Source organism: Drosophila kikkawai, chromosome 2L (assembly GCF_030179895.1).
Source record: "Drosophila kikkawai strain 14028-0561.14 chromosome 2L, DkikHiC1v2, whole genome shotgun sequence".
NCBI lineage: Eukaryota > Metazoa > Arthropoda > Insecta > Diptera > Drosophilidae > Drosophila > Drosophila kikkawai.
The window spans coordinates 881,138-900,708 of record NC_091728.1 but is presented as its reverse complement, the minus strand read 5'-3'; the positions used below and the strand labels follow the sequence as shown (position 1 = coordinate 900,708).

At 42.4% G+C, this 19,571-nt stretch overlaps 1 protein-coding gene across 3 annotated transcripts; it reads right to left on the bottom strand.

Annotated features, from left to right (window-relative positions):
• Positions 1–2,364: 2,364 nt before the first annotated feature.
• Positions 2,365–15,264, bottom strand: LOC108074348 (uncharacterized). 3 transcript variants are annotated; one of them, XM_070288326.1, is made up of 20 exons: positions 15,073–15,264; positions 14,908–14,954; positions 13,747–13,884; positions 13,495–13,676; positions 13,266–13,433; positions 12,679–12,816; positions 12,275–12,379; positions 11,918–12,219; positions 11,534–11,855; positions 9,706–11,275; positions 9,394–9,641; positions 9,164–9,342; positions 7,404–8,842; positions 7,145–7,340; positions 5,986–6,120; positions 4,751–5,163; positions 4,466–4,671; positions 4,230–4,393; positions 4,019–4,160; positions 2,365–3,748 (listed from the first exon to the last, which is right to left on the bottom strand). In XM_070288326.1, the coding sequence occupies exons 1-20, from the start codon at positions 15,158–15,160 to the stop codon at positions 3,697–3,699; spliced, it is 6,234 nt and encodes a 2,077-aa protein (XP_070144427.1). In that variant the 5' UTR covers positions 15,161–15,264; the 3' UTR covers positions 2,365–3,696. The 3 variants fall into 3 exon arrangements, with proteins under 3 accessions (XP_070144427.1, XP_070144428.1, XP_070144429.1); XM_070288327.1 differs by lacking the exons at positions 12,679–12,816; positions 13,266–13,433; positions 13,495–13,676; ... (1 more) ...; positions 14,908–14,954; positions 15,073–15,264 and adding an exon at positions 12,457–12,571; XM_070288328.1 differs by lacking the exons at positions 12,679–12,816; positions 13,266–13,433; positions 13,495–13,676; ... (1 more) ...; positions 14,908–14,954; positions 15,073–15,264 and adding an exon at positions 12,452–12,508.
• Positions 15,265–19,571: the final 4,307 nt, after the last annotated feature.

Genomic DNA, 19,571 nt, shown 5'->3' with positions numbered 1-19,571 from the left:
GTAGTCCCCTCGTTTATTGTTATTCCTTTCCACTGCTCGGTTGGGGGAGTATTTTGTTCTTGGGTCATTGTTGCGGTTTCTCGTGTTCAAGGGGGAATGACTAATCGGAAAGTATGGATGAGATAAGGTTACTTCGGAGAAAGGGTTGTTAAGCGTATCAAATGTTTTATTAGGCGAACGATCGATACCAGGACGATAATGCTAGTGATAGGTAAATAAGGAATATAAATTAATAAATACATTTAATAATAGAGCGTTTCTGAATATCATTCTGATCTTGCTAAACTATAAAATTTGATTAAACATATAAATTATGTAAAACTATATGAGAGTTTTTACTAACTCTAGGTCTATCTGTTATAGTTTACAACTTCTTTAATACTAAACTCTTTTATACTAAATATTTAAATTAAAATTCAAACAGTAATAAAATTATTTATTTTATTAATGAATTAATGAATGCCCTGAGTACTAAGTTGGTGGGTAGCATACATAAAAACTTTTCTTGCGGAAAAGGTTGTAAAACGATTATTCAGAAACAAAATTATCGCTAGACTGACTTTTATTAAGACTAATTTAAGTTTATGATAGGTTTCTCCTCTTTTAACAAAAATAGTGAAAACCCACAAGTTGTACCTCGATTATAATTCCATAAATTCTAACTTTATAAAAAAATAAAAATTAATCTTGATAGAATTTTCCAAGTTAACAAATTAACCATTTATAGGAATATACTTTTTTCTTTCTAAATGTGCTTCTTCCAATTTAAAAGTTTAAACACTCTAAAAGAATTATATAATTTTAGCTTTGAAATTAGGAATTGTGCCAACGAAAAATGTCAAATTTTTTAATTTAACGAAAAATAGTATTCATTTTTTAAAACCGAATAGGGATTCATTTCAGTTTTACCTTTAACATTCCATCACCTATTTTTAGTGATTTTTTCGCACGTTAGAGAATGATTTTCTACGCTAGAACCCTTTGTGAATTATAGCGAAATAGAATGAAAATTTGTGTACAAAATTTTCACAATATTTATCCAAGTCCTAATAATGACTTTAGCTTCAGATCCATAGCTTCATATAACCCTCAAGTCCAGTCAAAAACTCCAGCCTTAAAAATCTGGCAACATCAGGCGCAGCATCAATGCAGTCAAGTGGCAAAATAAAGGAAACAAAAAAGGTAACAGCCTACCAGGAGAGGGAGTTACGTTTTGGGCGCTAATGACGATCATCGTTACGATGATCGCGAGAAAAAAAACCCCGAAAAATCTCCAACAAAAGAGAGCCGTCGTGGCCCATGTAATTAAGGCACTGCTGCACAGTGGAACTAAATTGTGGCTGGCTGCCACTGCGAAAACAGTAACAACTGGTAACTGGTAACTGGATAAATGGTAACTGGTAACCGGAGGAGGGGCACAAAAGACAGGCGAAGGCACCGGTGGAAGAAGAGAAGAAGGAAAAACGGTAGCCACCTCATAGGGCGAGCGAATTGTTATGCTAGTCGTCGTCGTCGGTAGACTTTCCTCCGTCAGCAACTGTTTGCTGCCGCTGATGTTTTGCACTGGGAAAAATATTGTTTAATATTTAAGAAATAAGTATTTAGGTAAAGGGAATACTAGGAGAACTTATAAAGATTATTTTGGGAGTTTATATAAGGAAAAAACGTTTCCAAAATCTAATCATTCTCTTTTTTGCCATCAGAAGCCAACTAGTAGACCCAAATTATGCGCATTCCATAAATCTACATAAAGTTACGACTAAAATTATTATAGAAAAGGCACAAATGATAAATTTATAGTTGATTTATCTAAGTTTAAATATTAAAAGTTTATTTAAATATAAGATTAAAAATGTGAATTTCTTATTCAATAAATATTATATTATACAGCTCCCATGCCTGGTGGTTTCCTAGCTTCCATCTTTACATAAGGTGTCTGTCCTGGATTGGAAAATGTAAGTTATAACATTTTTATTTATTTAATAAAAGAAAATAATCTAAATTACAAAAAATAATAATAATTATTTAAAGTCAAGGAAATTTCTTACCTACCTCTTTTTTTCTCTGAGTGTGATGGCAGTGGTCTTTTCAGCTTGCATATTTCGCATTTGCATCGCTCAACGATTTGAAAATAAATTACTTGAAAAACTCTGTGTAAAACATGTGGCCGGTCAGCAGCTAGGGGCAGAAAGGCAACAGGTTCATTGATCGCATTTGAAATGCTTCGTTGGCCCCACACAGCAGGTAGTCTCGGATCCGATCCGATTCGGAATCGGATCGTTGAGCCAAATTAATGATGTTTATAGATGCATTTCAATGACCCCTCCCCCCCAGGCCTGTCAGCACAATCTTTCGTCATTTGAATTCATTCTCGGTATATTCTTTATTTAATAATTAAAGCTCTTATTTAGTGTTCTTTTTTGTTTTTGGTTTTCTTGTCTCGATGACTTTTTACAACATAAAATGGCTGTCTCTTGTGTATATCATATATCTATAATAATAGTTGTAATCATAATGCATACATTTGTATTATCTAATTTTTGTTTGCGCCGCCTTGAAATTGGAAAACTCTATTTAAAATATATAAAATATATATATATATTTTACGTATTCTAAAAAACCAAAAAACGAAGCTTCAAAAACTGTTTGCAATCCTCACTCAATCTCGGTATTTGAACACTGACCCAAAAAAATCAGGAAATCAGCATTTTAAAGATCATATCTTTGTTTCTTGTTTATATATATATATACGACAAAGTAACTACTGGATTCTGAATTATAAACTCTATTAATATTATTGTTTGATCTACTGTGAACGTTGTGTGTGTGTGTGTATGTTGTATGTTCCCTAAAAAAATCCAACCTATCAAAAAAGCGCTAACTAATTCCTGGCTTACATCGTAATTGTGTCTAACTAAGAATCGTTTCCAATAAGGACGAAAACCGTTGTTATTTTTTATTCACAAAATGTCAATGTTTTTCTGTATGGAAGCAGCTATTGAGAATTGGGAACAAACTATAACATATTGCCGAATTTGTTGGTCTCGCCTTGAGTTGCTGTAAATAGACATTTATCTAAAAAGGGTTTTTGCATTGGTTGGCCTTCGTTTCGAGCCTCTTTTGAATACCTAATCATGTTTTAGAATCCTATATACATTAGACAATCAATTTTTTGGTCTGCTGTACGATCATTTCTCTCTTTCTTTTCATTCGTTTTTGGCGGCTAAATATATATATTATCTATATAAGTGACATGACAACCTCACTAAACATAAGTTTGTATATATATTTTTGTTGTTGTAAGCTATATAACAAGAATACACACACCAAAAATGTTCAATTGCATTCCTCTATATATGTATGTATATATATTCCGAGTGTATATAATATCTGTGTATGTACGCCTCTGTTCAAAATAGTTTTAAACCCGATTTGAATGACCCACTAAATTCCTTGGACTAAGCAATCATCTATGTATGCCTAAAACTAATTGGTTTGCTTGGCTTAAGTTCTAAGTGTGGTTGTTTTTTTTGGTAGTACCCGTACTAGTGCCGAATCAAATCGTCTCTAAATCGTCTCCAAATCGAAGAAAGTCCCAACATTATCCCATCGAAATGTCTAGTCCATAAAGTAGCTAAAACTGCGACGCTTGAGCCGGCTACTCAGAGCCGATCTGGAGCGTGTCTTTAACCTTAGTTACCCGGACTTGATCCACCGGTCGATGGAGTATTCCAGGGCGGATATCCAGCTGGAAAAGAGAAATTAAAAAGAGGATTTTTAATGGATAATATTATTAAAATAAGCAAAGGGTTTTGGTGTAAGTTTTGTTTGCTCTTTCTTCTTTGCTTCCTCTCTCAGTAGCGAACGAGAGAGTATTTTAGCATAGTGATCTTCTAAATTTTTCTCTCTTTTAAGAAAAGTTAAAAGAAACTCGCTTTAAGCGATCCTTAAGTACGATAATTATACCTATAATATGTCTTAAAAAATTGTTTTTAGTTCCTAAAAACGTAATACCAACCGCTTCTTATCCATTTCGCTTTCTGTGCAGAAAAAGTAGTGACGCAATTTCGTCTCTGGTGGTATTATCTCGAACGAGTTCTTCTTGCCGGACGCATTCGCGGACATTGAGGCCACCTTGTAGCCGTGCAGGCAGGCCATGCCTGAATTAAATGAAATGAAAATTGAAACAAATTAATCAGTCAGTCACCTGCTTCAGCATCGTGACTCACCGAATGCACTCTTGCTATTCGCATCTTGGTAAAAATAGAGGCAGGCATCCTTAAGTACGCAGTAGCGTTTCGACCAGCCGCACCACCTTGAGCCCAATTTGAGCAAATAGCCAAAGCAATCGGGCCTCTGAATGTTGCTGGGACTCTGGTACAAGCACCTCGCACTGTGAAGGAAGTGATGTGAGAGAATTACATATAATTTGCTGTTGCCTTTCTCTAAGATCAGTGTCCTTCACCTCTTGTCGAGCCACTGGTTGTCCTGGGCGGCCGCCTGCCTCAGCAGCTGGAGCCAGCGATTGGCCAGCTCATCGGAATCGGCGGCCACAAACATGGGAATACCCTCGCCGGCATCCACCTTGAAGGCAAAGGGTTTGCCCACATCCACGGGACAGAGGTCAACAGTGTGCTTGGCCATTATCATGGCGCCAACGGGCTGGGAGTCCTGAAAAAGATGAGGATAAAGGGTTAATTAAAGTATTAAAAATATTAGAAAAACCTTGCAATATCTTGGGAACACTCACATCTTCAGTTTTATAATAATATAGACAGTTATCCGGTCTCAGGGAGAACCAACGTCGCACCCATTTCTTGGAGTTGGGAGCTCCCTTGGCCTGGCCGCTTTGACGCCACAAATATCCACTAAAGATCGGCTGACTGGGTGGCTCCAACTGTTCGTGCATCAAAACGCCAATGGTGCGGGCCACCTGAAGCTCCAGCTTCTCGCAGCCATCGTGAGCGATCTTAACCACCTCGGTGTGGTGCTTGTCCAGCACTTGAACCCCATTGACAGAGATTATAATATCGCCCACCTCCAGGCCAGAGCTCTCCGCCGGTGTCTCCGGCTCGATGGCAGCCACCACGACGGGCTTGGAGCCGTGAATGCGAAAGCCAAACTCACCGGAATCGCTCTTGACCACCACGGTTTTGTCCACGCCTAGGAAATAAAATATAGAAAAAATTAATCAACAAATATCACCATTTCCCCTCCACTTTTCTCTAAGCGTATGGGTGATTATTTATAGAGAGCAAGAGCAAGGCAGAGCAAGAGCGAGATTCAAGTGATTTGTGTGATTTTATTTCCGGATCTCGTCCGGACATCATTTACCATGTGCACCGTTGCTAAGTGTGGATATCACAAAACTTTCGCGTGCCCAGACCAGGAGCATCAGCTTCAGGACCTCCTCCAACTTGCGGCGAACCGAATCGGGCGCGGAATTCGATGCTATTAATTCTAATTAATTAAAATAAAAACAAATAAGTAATTCACTTAACGGCCACGACGTCTGTCTATGTTTACCCACCAATCATTTGGCCTTAGACTCGTGTGTAAATACGAAAAAATAATATTATTTGTAAACAACGCAACGCTTTTCGCACTTATATTTCTCTTTACATTGGGCTTTAGCTTGAAATACCCCGAAACTGAAACCGAAACACCGAAATGGTAAGCGCGTTGCGGACTTTTTTACGGTCGGCACACAACAAAGCACGCACCTCAACTATTCTCGATAATAGAGCCAAAAAAATAAAAAACTATGTGTTTTTTTCTCGCTTTTCCCCCACACACATATGTATATATTTATGTATGCCAAGTGCCGGTCATGAAAAGTCCGAGGGAGCGCCATTCATTATCTATAGTGGCTCTCTCTTCGGCTTTTTTGGGGCTTTCCTCTCGCTCGATCTCTCCACTCTTTTGGGGCGCCAAAATTAGAATATTTTTGTTTCGGGTGTTCGAACAGGGTGCTCCTAGACTTACGGAAGCTGTTGTGCTTCTGGCGATGGTACATCTCCAGGGTGCAGCGACGCTGGACGAGGCGATGCAGGATCACCTGGTACTTGGCGTGGAAGCCCTTTTCCGACTCTGTGGAAGCACGACGCTCACGGGAACGATCTGTTGGGATATATATTTGATTAGTAATTAAATAGAAATTGGAAATTCGAGTAGGAAGAGAATTAAATGAACTTTCCACTAAGAATAGGGCTCTTAATTACCTATATTAATTATTTAGTTTATATGAAAGTCAAAGCTTTCCAAGTAGACTTCATGTTATACATTATACACATTTTAATTATAATCTTGCTGTAGAAATATGTTGCATAGTTTTGAACTGATTGTCTTTCTTAATCGCATTCTAGCATTTGTCTTTTTTATTTTCATTACTTTCAAGCACACCTCACCCCAGATAACCTTTTTAAATTCTGTAGAACCTTTATTTTTCTTTTCTTTTTATATTCCGTAGAACCTTAAGTTTTCTGGGAATAAAATCCATGTATGATCTCACCTAGTCTCGGCCAAATTTCCAAGAAAAAATCATAGATTAAAATTGAGCAAGAATTTAGTTTTCCTTTTAGTTCAAATCAATGCAGAATCAGTTTTCTGGAAACATTTGACTTAAGTGGACGTCGTCTTTCACTGATATAATGTACAAGTTTGTAGTGTTTCTTCTTAGTGCTTTCATAGTGCTGAATGTGGTCGAGTCTTATATTCCCTTAAACGTAAGTTTAGTGCAAGGTAAAGCTTCGTTTGTCAATAAAATATTATTTCTAAACTATTGACAGGAGTGGAATGCGCACAGATATAAGTTGAATAAGATGGAGACTGATATGACGAGCCAAATGGAAGAAATGAAGACCATGCTATCTGAACTTAGGCGCCTGATCAATGGAATTAAATGCCATTAATAAAGATAGCTCTATGGAGTATATAATAACCTCTGAAATAATTTCAGCAAAATTGTCTTGAATATTTGATTTATATCCCTTTCAATATCCCTTTCAATATCCCTTTCAATATCCCTTTTAAAATCCCTTTCAAAATCCCTTTCAATATTTCTTTCAATATCCCTTTCAATATCCCTTTCAATATTCCTTTTAATATCCCTCGCAATACCCTCCTCGGCATCCCCTTTACTCACCAAAGCACTGATGATCCAACTGAGTCCACAAATCATCGTCGGTGAGCCTTGTATAGCGACCAGCGTCGTAGTGTCCCTTGTAGATGATGTGCTGGCTCTGTTCCGTATTGATATCGGGCAGGACACAGGGACTGGAGCCGGCAGGACGCAGGACAGGGGTGTTGGGCAGGCTAGGAACCCGTCCGCGTTCCTCGCTCTATAAAATGAAATTTTCCATATAAATTTTCTATATTAATATTTTAAAAATATTAATTCAAACCTTGGCTCTGATATTCTCCTGCCTGGTCTTGTAGTGCCTCCCCCTTTCGCCGTGGTAACGCTCCTCCGACCGGAACCGTTTGTCCATCTTCTTGTACAGCCGCTGAGTGGTCTTGGTGGTCACCGGCGAGTCGGCAAAGTCCGATGGCGGCTTGACAATGTCCTGCTCGATGTAGGGAATCGATTCCACAGAATCTCCAGCCAACTCGCTGATGGTGTTCTGGTGGCTCGGCTGCTTGCCACCCTCCATTTCCTTGCCGCAGTGGAGGCAGTGACTCTGATCGGCGGCACTGGCCGCATTGCCATCGGCCTCGCTGTAAAACACCGAATCGGAGCCGGGCGACACCGAACGCAGAGACTCAATGGACTTGGCCTTGAGCTGGAACGTGTCCGAGGTGGACTTGGATTGGGTGCTGCTCACTGTGGGCAGTTTGGGCGAGAGCAGGGCTGTGGGCGTGGCGCAGCTATGGGGTTTCTTTACCACTGAAGATGACGGAATGGTCGTGGCCTCTGGTTGTGGGGAAGAGGAGGAGGCTATGGTCTCCGAAACAGTACCCTTGAGTGTTAGCGAAGAGGAAATCATGGCAGTAGTGGTGGTGGACAGGGATGTGGTCCCTACCAGAGCGCCACTGGACATGCTGGCATCTAGCAGGAGCTCCGTGTCTCCACTGCCGCTGCTCAGGCCAAAAATGGTCGGTGGCGTGGCACGACTCCTGCGTCCTGCGGCCGCTGCCGATGCCAGGACATCCTCGCGCGAGCTCTTCCTCAGCTGGCGTCGTATCTTGGGTCGGAAGCGCTTCATCCGGCTGCTGGGACTTCCATTGTCCAGGTTGTTATTGCTGGGTTGCTCTGGCGACTGGACTTTTCCTACACCTCCTGCGGTTGGCTTCTTGATGGGACTGGTTAGAGCCCTCATATTCTCCTTTTCGATGTCCAGCTTCATGCTGGTCTTGCGCCGCTTTCGCTCATCTTCATGGCGCAGTCGTCGCGCCTTGCTTCGCATCACCTGCTCCTCGTCGTCCTCGTCGTGGGGACTCTCGTAATAGCCCGATGAGGAGTACCGCACCTCGCTGCGCTCATCCTCGGAGATGGAATCGGGTTTGGGCTTGAGAACGGGTACACTTTCCGCTGTGCTGACCTTCATTTGAGGCGTCATCGAGCTGGACACCGTCTGGGGTTGGCTCTCCTTGCCTGGCGACTTGATGGCAGCACCCGAGATAGGACAACTGCCCGAAGAAGTGGTGCTGCTGATGGAGTGCGAGGGCGATTTCCTAGTCAACTCTGCCACCGAACCGCCAATTGGGGATTTAAGTTGCGACTTGGCTTGCCTCTCCTTTTCATCGTGCTGCAGGAGATCCTCCCGCATGGAGTACAGGGAGCTGGCACTCTCGAAGGAGCTGCCGGCATGCGTTTTCTCCAGCTGCGAGCTCTGCGTGGAAACTGTCAAGGAGTTAGAAGGGTTAAGACTCGGTTAGTTGTACTTTTAAGGATGCCTCTAAAGGCACAGCTAAAGCATTGGCGAGCAAGGCAACAACATTAAACTAAGGAGAGAGAGAGAGAGACAGGTAGCGAGAGTTAGAAAGAGACTGAGGTGTGGAGGATGTGTAGATGAGTCTACGAACTAGAAGCTATATGGGCGGCGGCTTAACTCTATCTCAGCTGTAAGCATGGAAAGTGGTGAGTGGTTCATGGATCGAGGCGATTTCTACACACACACACACACACAGTACACACAGTACGAATTATCGGGGAACCCCAAACCTGGAACATGTGTGGTCGACGAGGAACTGGTCGTCGTCGGTGGTGTCTTAATACCTGGTGTACGTTTCGAGGTGTCCGTGCAGGTGGCATACTCATCTGTATTTGTGCTGCACTCCGAGATGTCGGCACTGCGGGTACCACCGCCCGCAGTGGTGGGCAGGAAAGAGGCATCCGAGTGTCTGGAAGTATAGGAACTATAAATATAAACTTTCTAAGCTTCAGATAACAACCTTTGCTTGGCAGCTCCTCCCATAAACATCAGCTGTCGGGCATCTGGAACTGAGCCTCTGGCCACCAGGCTTCGCTTGGGCAGGGGCGAGCTTATGGTGGAGTCCAGGACAGCCTTGATCTGGTTGGAGGAGGGAGTGACAGCTATAGCTGGCGGCGGTATCAAGGGTTGAGTGGAGGCGGGCCGCGAGGTGGTGGGCGTGGGCGTCCTCACAATCTTCGGCAGTGTTTGTAGGCCATAGGTGGGACTCTAACCAGGAGAGAGATCAATCAGATCAGAATCAAAAAATCAAGAAATTTACCACTAGCCTCACCTGCTCTTCGAAATCCAAGGCATCGGTGTCCACGGAGCTCCTCTGCTGATGCTGCAGCAGCAGATTCTTCCGCTTCGAGGACGGCGTCAGCAATAGGTTGGAGCTGTAGGAGCCATCGGAGATGTCGCGCTGCTCGGCCGTCAAGACAGTAACCTGCGACTCATTCCAGATGCCGTCGGAATGGTCGCGGGTATTGTCATTGGCCAGCGAGTCTGAGGATGGATAAGTTGAGACATTGGCCAGCAGCAGATCCTCCCGGCAGGGACTGGCCGGCGTGGAGGGCAGGCGCAGGCCGGACGCAGATGGAGGAGGAGCTCCGGTAGCATCGTCATCGTCCAGGCTAACGGAACGCTTGCGGAACTGGGAGCGCTTGTCCTGCAGATCCTCGAGTTCTGGATGCTGTGGCTCCACTTTGCAGTTGCACGGAGTTATGTTTTCGTAGAGCGGCTCCTCATCCTCCGGATGATCCAGGTCCAGCTTGTCGTCGATCTCCTCTTCGTCTGGATACTTCCTTTCAGGCTCGGAGACTTCCTCCTCCTCATCCTCCTCCTCCTCCTCCTCGTCGTCGCTGGGCTCAAGTTCAACTTTTCTAACCTCAACTTCGACTGGCAGTGGCTGCGGCTGCGGCGGTGGCTTGAGCTTCGGCAGGGTCAGGGCCGCCGCCTGGGCCATTCTTTGCTGCTGCATCTTCCTCATGGCTATCTCCGCCTTGTGCTGCTTGCGGTGCTTCAGCTGCAGCTTGAGGCTCGGCTTGGGGGAGACATGCGGCTTGAAGTCTATGAAGATCTCCTGCTCCTGATCCCGAGCCGAGGCTGAGGCCGGTGCCGAAGGCGGTTGGTCGGCAAAGCAGCTGACCTTGTCGCGCCTTCGGAACGATGTCCTCGGTCCAAAGCCATCGATGAGCTTCTCCGTCTGTCCATAGACGGGCATGGACTGGCGCCGGATGTCATCGCGCCGGAAAGGAGAATCAATCATTTGCGGTATCATGGACATGCGACGGTTCTGAGCGGCCGCCGCCTGCTCCAGGCAGACCTCCGAGCTGTAGCTCTCCGTCTCATGGGGGTGATCCTCCTCGTCCTCGTCGTCGTAGTACTCCTCCTCGTTGTCGTCATTCTTGCAGTACTCACTGGGTGGCGGCAGCAAGTGCGACTGGGTAAAGTCCAGGGGAACGCTGTCCGTGATGAGTTCGGAGCACTCGGTGATATGCTTGCACACGTCGTGGCTATGCAGGCTCTCCGGCCTCCTGGGCAGGCTGTTCGAGTAGTAGTCCGTCTCCGTGCGGACATGCGAGGTGCAGGCTCGTCGCGGCAAACTGTTGCTCTCGTAGTCGAAGCTCTCGTTGAGGGCCACGGCGGCGGCATTCACGTTCACATACTCCACGCTCTGCTCAGAGGCCGCAGGACGAGCTCCGCGGCTCAGGTGCTCCATGCCCAGGCCATAGCTGTGGGCATCCAGCAGAGGTGGCGGCGGCTTGTAGTACATGATGTTGTTCTGGGCATCCGAGAGGGTTTGCAGCGGGGTCACGTCCTGCGACTGAGTGCGGTAGATCATCTCGTGGGGGTAAATCGAACTGAGAGGCGTGGGAAAGATTACATTAGTATTTTAAAAGTATTTATAATTAATTTTAAAATATTTAAACATTGTCAGGGTTAGCACAGAAATCGTACTTGAATATACATTTAAATTTTAAAATATGGAAAAATAAGAAACACAAATAAATATGCATTTAAAATCAACTAAAATAATGAAAAATTCTTTAAGAAAACTCGTACCTAGCTCTAAAATTATTCAACTTTCCACTCGCTTTAATTTAATATTAAAATCTTACCCCTGTTGATAGTAATGTGATTGCACTTCCTTGCCATTTGGTATCTCCGAGAGACTTTTCGTTAGCTTCTTGCCATTTTGAAGGCCATTTGTCTGGGCGCCCTGGGACACGACCTTGATGCGATGTGGTGGCCGGGGACTTAGGGCCAAAACTTGGGTATTATAGCCAACTTGGCCCTGGTTACGTCGAGCAGCGGCATCCGTTTGTGTGGCCTGGGTCTTCATGGCATTGCGGAACTTCTTCTCCACAATGAGCACTTCGGGACTGGGCAGTGGGAGGGTCAAGGGCAGAGGCTGCGGGATAATCAGGCCAACCATGTTATCTGAGGAAAAAGCAAAAGTATTTTAAGTGATTTAAAGATTACTAAGGAGTAGTTTTCTTTACCTGGCATGGGCTGGTGTAGGTGAATCGGAGCATGATGATGCTGGCAGGGCTGCAGCTGTACCGGCGGTGGCAGCCAGGTCTTGGGCAGCGTTGAGCTCTGCTGTGGCACCTGCACCTGGTGCTGCTGCTGCGGCGGCTGCAGGGTCTCGTACATGGAGCCCGTGGCTATGATGGGCTTTTTGCCACCAATTAAACGCTCCTGGCTGCGGGCTGTCTTCAAGCGCCCCGAGGATCGAAAGCCGGCATTGACATTGTCGAAGCTGGTGAGGGTGTGCGACCTGGCGAAGCTCACGTGTTTCGTTCTGACAGGAAGGGAAAGCTGAGTAAATTTCTGGAAAATTGTATCTAGAAGCTTACCTGGCATTCCCGCCCTGCTGCGACTGTTGCTGCTGCTGCTGGTGGTGATGGTGGTGCTGGTGGTGTGTGGTTGGCATCGTGGCGTATGTGGGGCAGTGATACGAGCTGTGGAGAGCAAGCACATCAGCGGAATGTTAAAGGAATTCCCCCACAATGACTTGCAGCAGAAACACAAACATTACATTACATTTCCTTGAATTTTAATTGAAACTTTAAGTTTGATTTCTTGATTTATTGTTGCTTCGGTCACGTGCAGACACATAACATAAATAAAAACATTGTTCGATTAGCTCACTGTTTTTTTTTTTAATAGAATCGTTCCTTGATTTAGCATTTATATTTATAGATTATTTAAAGTTTATATTTTTAGTTAGTTTTTTTGTTTTTAAGATCACTTTACATACCAAACATTTAGATTAGCGATTTGATTGGTGTGTGATGTTGGTGGTGTAGGATTTGGTGGAGCGCGAAGCTCGACATAATAATTCCGTAGCAAAACATCCTGGTAAAAGGATTCAAGTGGTGCTGTACAACAAGTTGCCCTTTACACATATTTTTTATTTGATTTTTCATTTAATTTTTGGGTTGGTTAGGGTTTTTTTTTTTGCAATATCAATTGTTAATTGTTTTGGTTGATTTTTACAGTCGTTTTGAGGAGAGAAGTAGGACAGGCGGATGAATAACGAAAAGAGTATTTTTTATACATTTCTAGGTGGCTTTTTTCGAGTAGTTCAAGTAGAGTTCATCAGTAGGCAAGAAGCGGCATAATGCAATGAGTGTTTTTTGTTGGGTGGGAAAGTTCAGGCAAGCTTTGCAGTTTATATATATATATTTATATCGGAAGAAAAGGGTAGCGACAGTCTACAAATGCGACAGAAAGTGCGACAGTATAGCATGATCTAAGCGACAGTTGGCATAGCATTTTACGGAGTTTTTAATTTTGGTTTTTCAGGTTTTTTTTTTATAGATATCTTTTCTGTGTCGGACATACCTGTGGTCCGTTGAGTAATCGGAGTTGTTGTTCGTCTGCTGACCAATCCAGGTGTAGCGACCACCCAGGTCCGCCTCAACCGATTTTCCAGTGCTCAAAATCGATGCCGGCTGACGGCGAAAATAGGAACTTTCCAATTCTTGTGTGTCCGTGTAGTTGTTTTGATAGCTGTGGCAGTTTTTTCGATACTAAATAACTTGTACTTTACACTAGCGAATTTTATACTCACCGTGGATACTTCTCAAAGGGTGCATAGGCCGCCAGATTCTCATCGGAGGGCACTCGGCGACCCACACAGCCGCCCAGGAAGCTGCCCGATTGGGTTTGACCGCGTCGCGAAAGGCAGCCAAAAAAACGCTCCCTCCTGGGACGCTGCTCTATGCTATGCAGCTGGCGATCTGTGAGGCAGTACTGCAAGTAAAATAGTTGATGAATATTAAAAATAATAAATATATAGTTTCTATTTAGGCTATAGTCTCACCTGTTCCCTAATATCTCCCCTGGAGTAGACAGAAGTGCGAGGCTGTAGCTCGGTGGAGAGAGTGTGGCGTAGTCTGCGGCGACCAGTGTGCTCGTCCTCGGAGTCGTAGCTGCGGTCCATGTGGCTGGAGTATGTGGCCTGAGTGGTAAAAAATATTATAAGCTTTTTATAGAAGGATATTTTTTATAGATTTTAGATTAGTAAAAAAAATTTTTCATCAAGTTTACTATTTTGTAGGATGGCTGATTGTATTTTTGAGCTTATTAGATGTTTCTGTTGTATTTTTTAAGCTTCAAATTAATTTAACCAAATAAAATTATTATAAAAAAAAATTTGCGTATACGTATTATTAGAAATTTGTGCAATATTACGTATACGCCTTAAGCACCTTGATTTTTACTAAACAAATACCTTATTTTGTAAGCTTTATATATTAATTAGCTATTTACTATGCTCCCCGAAATATAGAAAAAAAATTACGTATACATATTATAAAAATATTGTTGTAATACCACGTATACGCCTTATCGACCTACTTTTTTTTTTAATAATTACTATTCTATTTTCTATTTAAGCCCTCACTGTCTTAATGGTTTTATTATAAATGTAATTATATATATATTACGTATACGTCTTGGTATAACACTTTTACATATTACATATACGCCTTACTATAACTCATTTTCCTAATATTACCCAAACGCCTTAATATTCCTAATATTTACTGAATAAGTACTATATATTTCAAGCAAGAGATATATTTTATCTCCCACTGTTGAAATAGTTTTATTACCTCTCTCTATCCTTCTATACCTTCCCAGCCCCGCTAATCTTATTTAATCCCTCAATTTCTTTCTGTAGCTCCTCGTAGCCCTATCTTAAGCTCTTCTAATTTCTCCAGTCACTCCCATGCTGAGCCCTGTCCGGGCTGCCTCCAGCCCCCATTGCCCTATCCTCCAGATTTATACTAAAATAATTGTGTCAATCATTCGGTATGACAGGGACGCCACTTAAATGCTTCCCTGGACGCGCTTTCTGCGTTGGCAGGAATTAATTTTTGTTCGCCGCACACTTTGTGGTGTTTTCCTGTGAGTTTTCTTGTGAGTTTTCTTTGTGAGTTTTCCCTGTTAATGTCTGAGATGGTTTGATGCTGGTACGAACCTTGGCGGAGACCTCAATGTTGCCCAATGACACAGCATGATGCAGACCTGCAAATGAAATGTTTGCTTGTTTCACTTTGGCGAGAATAAAACACAGCGCACATAAAAGATGTGATTACCGTGGGAATCGGAGGAGGACGACTCGTAGGACCCTCCAAGGACTTACCAGTGCCAGTTCCAGTCGTTGTTGTTGTTGTTGATGATGATGCTCCTGCTGCTGCTGCTATGTTTGTGCCGCGCAAGGCAATATCCATTTTCACCCAGCAACAAAGGAAATGAAAATGGAAAATGAAAGCACACACACACGCGCGTAGGTCTAGAATAGTTCACGGATATTCCTCGGAATTCAATTTATATACACATATATATATATATATATCCAGGGAGCCTTGTTTCCTTTGTAGTTAGCTCCTTGTAGTTCCTTGCTCCGATTTCCACGTCAATTGTCTGGGCTAGGCAGCTGCTCCATCTCCATTTCGGCTCCACCAGTTATTTGTTGATTAAAAAAACTTAATTACTACGAGTGCGAGTTCGAGTTCGATGTCATTTGAATTGAGCCTTTGAGCTTTCGTCCTGCGTCCTGGCACCTGGCTCCGCTCCTCCAGACTGCGTTTGTATACTAATCTCCCTTTTTTGGACTTATGCAAGGCAGTCAGCAGCAGCAGCAGCAATCGATATTCGCGTTGGCCAAAAAACGACGGAAAAAGCCCAAAGCCAGAGCAGTTGGAAAAACGCAGTGTCCTCGCTTTTTCCCCATAGCTGGCGTTTCCTTTTTATTTCAATAATTTCAGCGTTTTGTTTTTCTCGGAGAGAGCTGTCGTCCTGGGTTAATTGTTCTTTAAAATTCCGCTGTGTTGGCTGCTTTTCGCTGGGTTTTTGCCAGGACTCGAGTGTGCGTATGCGTGTGTGTGTGTGCTCTGCGTGGCTTGAATAACCCCGACAGTTTTTCACGGATTTTTCCGGTCTCCAAAGCAGTCGCTCCTCACTCGCTGGCGCTGATGCTGGAACTGAAGCTGAGAAACTGAGAAACCGAGTGAGTTCGCATTTTCCCACGCACACTGAGAGAGAGAGAAAAAGAGAGCGCAGCGAGCGGGCAAGCTTAGTTTTCCCCCAAAAATTATTTTAAGAGAGTTTCCCTGGAAGCGAGACAAACATAAAACAGATGTTTGGCATCTGTCCTGTGTCCTGTGGAAGCTGTGGCTGCGAAAAGCGCAACAATGAAACGCCTGGAAGTAGGCATCAGAGCGTGCGTTCCTTGCGCATGACAGGAGGCAGCAGGCAGCAGGCAGAGGCAGAGGCAGCAGGACGTATGTCAACAAGGCAGACAGTTGGCCAGGACATGCTAGGGACCCATGCAGCAACATCAAGCAGCGGGAGCAGGAGCAGCAGCATCGGTAGCAGCAGCAGCAGCAGCAGCAGGAGCAGAAGCATCATCACGTAGCCAGCGGCTAAATTTCACTTAGAACGCGTTCGAGGCGTCCACAAAAGTTGACTTCACACGGCTTCCATGTCTGGCTTTAAGCAAAAACATGTCTAACCAAAACATGCACAGTAGAAAATGGGAAATAAAATAAAATACAAAACATAATAACTTTATATATTAAGGTTTTTCTGATGAAAGACTATTTAGACTATTTATCTTAGATTTAGGAATACAAATATGCAAAACAAGGTTTAAACTTGGTGGAACCAGGCTGAAAACCGTAATTATTTAAAAGATTTGTTTTAAAACTATAAAATTAAATAATTTTCTTCTTCATTTTAAAATATAAAAGTAACAGCATAAAATTATCTGTGCTTTTCTTTAACTATGTCTTATTTTATACAAAAAATGTAGTATATTAAAATTTAAATAATTTACACTTACCATAGTTAACATAGAAAAAAACGTACTACTTTAAGCCCCACAATTTTATTTTGACTTAACCATTGGGTGTTTTTTTTTAATTTAAAGTTAAAGCCAAGTTTATTATATTCTAACTATTATAAATATTTTTTGTAAATATCAGCCTTTTACAATTTCTAAATAAGTTCAAATGTCAGTCCCCTACTTTAGTCTCCTAATAAATCCCACAGATAAACTCCCTCTCTATAATATTTCACAAGACTCTCTAAACACAAAACCCTGATAGCCCCCTTAAACAATTCCCCATAGAGCTCTATATTTTTCCTAGGTGTAACCCCTCCACTTATCATCCTGGGGCTAGCTTTAATCGAAGCAACGAAGCTTTTATGCTTTTGCGGAAGAATTTAATTGGGTTTTGTGTGAGTGTGTGCGTTGGGAAGAGGGAAATGGGAAATGGGAAATGGGAAAGCGTGGCTGTGTAGTCGACCGGCATTAAGAGTAGTTAGGTTAATTTGCTTGAGATATCTGCCACACAAAATGAAAGAACAAAGCCCAGACGGAAGCCGAAGCGCTGCCATTGCAGCATTTCAACTAAATTACTCTGAAATTTCCTATGGCATACTTTCAGGGGGGACGGAATTGTGGGAATTAGGAGGGGGCCAACAGAGAGACTGCTGGTGGTCATAACAAAATTACAACAGTTACAGAATGGCCAAAACCACGAATTTTGGCCTGCTTTATGGCATTAGGACGCATATAAAACGTTTGAAGATTCATTTTGTTGGCTGATGAAATGTCCAAGTAGGGATTTGTTATTGCGGTTCTTAAGGGCCGTGATAATCTTTAACTTGTGGTGGAAATCAGAGTTTTGTTCATTAAAAATGGGGATGCCTTGCAAAAGGTATTTTTATTAAGGATTTAAGAGGGGTTTGAATACTCTTAATTGATTTGATTTGTTAAGAAAAGTATTAAGGAAATATTTAAATTATATTACAAATTTTAAATAGTATCTTTAACATTTAATCTATATTTTATTATTTTATTTCGAATAAATTTCCATTGATTAAATCACCTAAATGCCTAATCCAACTTCATTTTGACTTCGAAACTAATTAATGCTGATCAATACCCATGATAGATGACAGCCAAGTATCTATTTGTATATATATATTTGTCTTTCTTTTTCCTGTCCAAATAAAAGGCGTTGAAAGGCAATTTCCCCCCATCATTGTCTTCTTGCCTGTTTTAAGAGCTGAGTAAATCATAACTCATATTGTGTGGGGCCAACTTTGCTTAGTCAACAAGTTGACACGAGAGGTTAGCCCTGGGCCCAATCTCTTGCCACATCTACAGTATATCCCCCATAAGCCAGGCCAATCTTTAATCAGTTATGTAACCCAAAATGCCAGACCACCGAGCTGCTGCCTTTAACCATTTCCTCAATATAGACGACGATAGTTTCCGTTGCTCGGTGTTTGCTCAAAGCCCACAATTCCGACAGCCGAAATAGCAACGAAATCATCCCTGGCACGAGCGTACTATATATCCCCAAGATAAACCAACGCCATCGGGTGTGTGTATCTAGTGTATATGTATGAGTTTTGGGGACACTTGGGGAAAAATATATGTATATATTTTATATAAAATATTTATTAAAATTTTAGAAACACCTAGGAATTATACAGGAAAGAATGCAATTAAGAAAAAATTAATTTATATAATTTTTTGAAATGAACAAAACTTAAAAAACCCTTAACTAATAATTTTTGGGGAAAAACGAAATTTTAAAAATGCCTAACCAAGCCAAAAATGTGTTAAATTCAATTTAGAAAATTTATATAATTTTATATAATTTTTATATAATTTTATAAAATAATTATATAATTTTTTTAAACACCTAGGAATTAATTCAATTAAAAATGTTCTATAAGAACCCTTTAAATATTCTATATTAATCCTTAGACAACCGCAAATTTTATTAATTTTAATTTTATTTCTAGATTTACTTACCCTTTTCACTACATTATTTCTCTCAGTGCCAGAATGTAAGCTAGCAGCAAATTGTCTTATGGCTTTTCGGCCATGGGCTCGTCTGTGCGAACGGACTGGCTGTAAAGTTTCTCGCCCTGGCTGTGCCCTGGCTACGCAAATATTCTGATTCAGCATCGGCATCAGCTTTGGCTTCTGCTTCGGCGGCTTAAATGTGCTTTCGGCCTCGATATTGAGGCAAATATCAAGCATACGCACCGTAGGCCCCGGCATAATGCATGAAAAATTGAGCATGTCATTGACGCTCTGCGGAATTGTTGTGCGCTGTGTGTTGGTTGTGTGTGTTATATATGCCGTCGTGTGTCTACGGATTCACTCCCAGGGCGACTGTTTACAGTCTAGGCACGTTCCGTAATGGGGTAGCCCGGGGTTATGTGCACACAATATATGCAACATTAAGAGCGGTCTTGACTTTGCCTAGGATAAACTTTTTAATCGCCCCGGCTTTAGAGTGGAGCTGGCTCTTCTTTTATGGATGGGTTTCGGGGTTTCGGGGATTGCGGATCCGTGTGGGAGACACACAAATTGACGCTTTATGTTAATGCCATTAATTAATAAATGAAATATGACATTCACACTGTCGTTGAACCTGTTTATTAAATTTTATCACGTAATAAATGCAAAGTTTTATTATTTATCCCGTTTCGGCTTAACCCAGGACACTTTGCGGCTGGCCAAAAAGGGTTTTCCGGTTTAAGACACAAATTGAATTGAATTGAAAGGCCAGGGGGAGGGAAGAGGAAGTTTGTCTCGTTTATGGTTTCTTTATT

Coding starts and splice junctions, on each gene's coding strand:
- LOC108074348 (XM_070288326.1), bottom strand. CDS start 15,160: ATGGATATTGCCTTGCGCGGCACAAACATAGCAGCAGCAGCAGGAGCA. Junction 14,955..15,072: donor AACGACTGGAACTGGCACTG/GTAAGTCCTTGG, acceptor TTTCATTTGCAG/GTCTGCATCATGCTGTGTCA. Junction 13,434..13,494: donor CCCTTTGAGAAGTATCCACG/GTGAGTATAAAA, acceptor AAACTGCCACAG/CTATCAAAACAACTACACGG.